Source organism: Cariama cristata, unplaced genomic scaffold, assembly GCF_000690535.1.
Source record: "Cariama cristata isolate BGI_N322 unplaced genomic scaffold, ASM69053v1 scaffold36855, whole genome shotgun sequence".
Classification (NCBI taxonomy): Eukaryota; Metazoa; Chordata; class Aves; order Cariamiformes; family Cariamidae; genus Cariama; species Cariama cristata.
In genome coordinates this window covers 5,070-8,052 of record NW_009617560.1, presented here as the reverse complement: position 1 = coordinate 8,052, position 2,983 = coordinate 5,070, and the positions used below count along the sequence as shown (strand labels likewise).

Below are 2,983 nucleotides of genomic sequence, written 5' to 3'. Positions count from 1 at the left end.
TGAGGCCCAGCCAATACAAGGAGGGGCAGCGGCCACAGACAGCAGCTGGGGAGCTTCACGGTGGATGACGGAGCAAGCTTCACCTCAAAGGTTGTGCATCCCTGGCACAGGTCAGCAGAGAGGCTGTGAAATCTCCATCCTTGGGGGTGAGCGAGAATCTGCTGGAGGGAGAGGTGGCTGATCAGAGCCAACACTGGGGACAATCCTGCTCCAAGCAGGAGGCTGGACAGGAGAGCTCAGAGGGCCCTTTGCAGCCAGCACCCCTGCGATTCTGTGATCTCTTGCACACTCCCCTTTCTTATGCAGGTTGGCATAATAAGTGCCATATAGTAGAGTGTTACTGAAACACAGACCTATGGGCAGAAGGAGTTTTGATGATTTCATAGTTTGACCTCTGAAGAGCTGCAATATCAACTATTTTCTGCAGCTAGTCTGTAATGTCTGGTCCGGTTGGAGAAGGGCGTTTATGAAAAGGAGGTTAAAATCGGCCAGCAGAGGAGAAACCACCACAACTGGGATAAACTAAAGTGGCACTTTATTCTTAGTCTAAATTTGTCAGGCTTGAACTTTCAGTCTTTCATCTTGTTCTGCCATCGTGTCCTTTGCTAACAGCTATTTCAGCTCTGTGTAGACACTTGGATGCTTGAGTAGATTATTGCCTCAATCTTCTCTTTGGTTATATACAAATGTATTTTCTTCTCTCAGATAAAACAGGAGCTGACTTTCTGAAGTCCTTTACAATAAGTTTGTGTTCCAGTTCTCACCTCTTTCTTTCCTAAGATTTTCTAAGTCCTCCCTGGTCCAGGATGCACAGGCCCATTTGTCACAGCTAGCGTTTTTGGGAAGAAAAGCATGCTGGCCACACATATTATAGCCTTGCTTGCTATCCTCCTCCCACATACCCAGATAGCCTCCAAGAGGCTGTATCCAAAAGGGACAGCATGCAAGGGGACCGACAACCAACCAGAGGTGATGTCATGGCTGATTCCCTGGACAGAAATCACTGCTCCTGCAATGCCGTTGTTGTTCTCATCTGACACCATCCCTTTGATGCCCTGGTGAACCTGCAGGGAGGGAGACAGACTGCTGGGTGAAGAACCCTCCTTTGTTCAAGAGGGTATTGCTGAGCAGTGGAGGAGGGCAGAGCTCTGGGGACAACACCACCCTTCCCCATAGGTTCCTGGTTGTCCTCAGAAGAGCCAGTCTAGGACACAACAGCCTCCCCAAAGGCCACCACCTAGAGCACCCAGTGTGCTCCATGACCACCTCCCTTCCACCCCTAGTGCCTACTGGTCCCCTACCATCAGGGCACATGGGGGCCTGCAGGAAAAGGGTGTAGGTCTCAGGGCTGCCCTCTCACCTCTTCAATGAAAGCAACAAGGGCTTCCCGGTTGGCCATCCACTGCCGCTCCAGGTCCTCCTCGGGTGGGAACTTATTGCAGCTCAGCTCCAGGGTGATTTCAAAGCAGTTGGTGTAGAGGTAATTGAAGTCCTGCATGCCTGGAAGAGAAGAGCCTGTGGCCAGGGGAATGCAAGGTCCCTTTCCCTCCCGATTCCCTTATCCCAGGCATCCTGGTCCTTGTCTGTCCTTGACCAGAACTGTCCCGCTCTCCCTCTTGGCTCCACAGGTGCAGCCTCCTCCCTCCATGACAGCACAACTACGGCCTTCTCCCCCCATGCAGACCCCTTCCCTTATGGCTGCCCAACTCTCTCCTTCACCTGGATCATTCACCACTCTGCCTTCAGAAGCTCAGGGAGGTTGGGTACCACAGGGGTTATTCATCTCTTTCCAGTTCCTCTTCAATCTTTTTTCTAACCTAATTTGCTGATTTTCAGTTTCTTCATTGTACCTTTTTTAATCAGATTTTTCAGGAGCCAGCAGCTACAAGAAACATCTTCCCTTTGGTCACAGTTTTGGGTCTTGATGGAGTTACGCCATAGCATTTTCAAATACACTAACAGATTAATGCTTCCTTCATCCAGCAGCACACAGCAGCTCTCTGCAGATCTCGGCTATTTCTGTGGCTTCCAGTCTTCCCAAGCCATTTCCCAATCTAAGATGCAGACACCAGAATGGTGACTTGTAATGGGCACAGTGCTATCGCCACAGCTCTTCCCTAGCCCATCCTGTCCTGAGGTTTCTTGTCTCTCCCTTCACCTCTCTTCAGCTCAACACCTTGCTGCGGGTGGTGCTCACCTGCCCAGCCCTTACCTTTGCTGAGGGAGTACCAGGATGCCCCATTCGTGATGCCATCGGCAAAGTAGTCCCCGCAGTTCCAGCCACGGTGCATCCAGCCATGGGCATATGAGTAGGTCTTGGCCAGCTAGAGAGAGAGCAGCTGGTCATCACTGCTCCAGCACTGCGCTGCTGGGGACCCTGCCTGGCTCTGGGTAAAACATCCTTCCTCCCATACAGGCTTTGCTGGGGAGCATAGGAGGGAAGTCAGACAGGAGACAGCTCCTGCATTTTACTGTCATGAAATACAACACGAGGTGGTCAAGACCTCTATGAAACATAGGCAGATGAAGGTGGAGGAGGAAGAACAGAAATCTGGCAAGCGGGAGGCTTGCTGATGGCACATGTGGTTTCTGCCCTTTTCCCGCTGAGAGGAGGAGGAGCGGAGGGCACTGGGCCCACGCAGGGGCACCCAGTCCCATTCGTGCTGGCCCCCACACAGCAAATGGCACTAACAGGGGGAGAAGATATGCGAGGAAAACTAACCAGTATCAGTCCTGATGCAAATACCATATGTATCAGGGGAATTTGGATTAGGAAAGAGTCTGGGCAACTTTGCTTCTAGCAACTGCTTGTTTATTGCCTTTATTAAGATTACTGCTTATTTTTAGACATGAAGGGAGGGCTAAAATTGGGCCACTGCATCCAAAGCCTGTCCTTTGTGTAAGACACAGTTTAAGAGAGACTGGTGTCCGCATTTTCTCATGCAAACTCTATACCCTTGTATTATGGTTCAGATGCTGGTGT

The 2,983-nt window shown here is 50.9% G+C and overlaps 1 protein-coding gene across 1 annotated transcript in view; it reads right to left on the bottom strand.

Annotated features, from left to right (window-relative positions):
- The window catches only part of CPN1 (carboxypeptidase N, polypeptide 1), a gene marked incomplete at its 5' end in the record, with an annotated part of 8,792 nt that overhangs the window by 3,217 nt on the left and 2,592 nt on the right, over positions 1-2,983 (bottom strand). Inside the window, 3 exons of the mRNA XM_009700572.1 lie at positions 965-1,064; positions 1,361-1,500; positions 2,213-2,324. Coding sequence (XP_009698874.1) covers positions 965-1,064; positions 1,361-1,500; positions 2,213-2,324 — 352 coding nt within the window. The remainder of the gene's footprint in view (positions 1-964; positions 1,065-1,360; positions 1,501-2,212; positions 2,325-2,983) is intronic.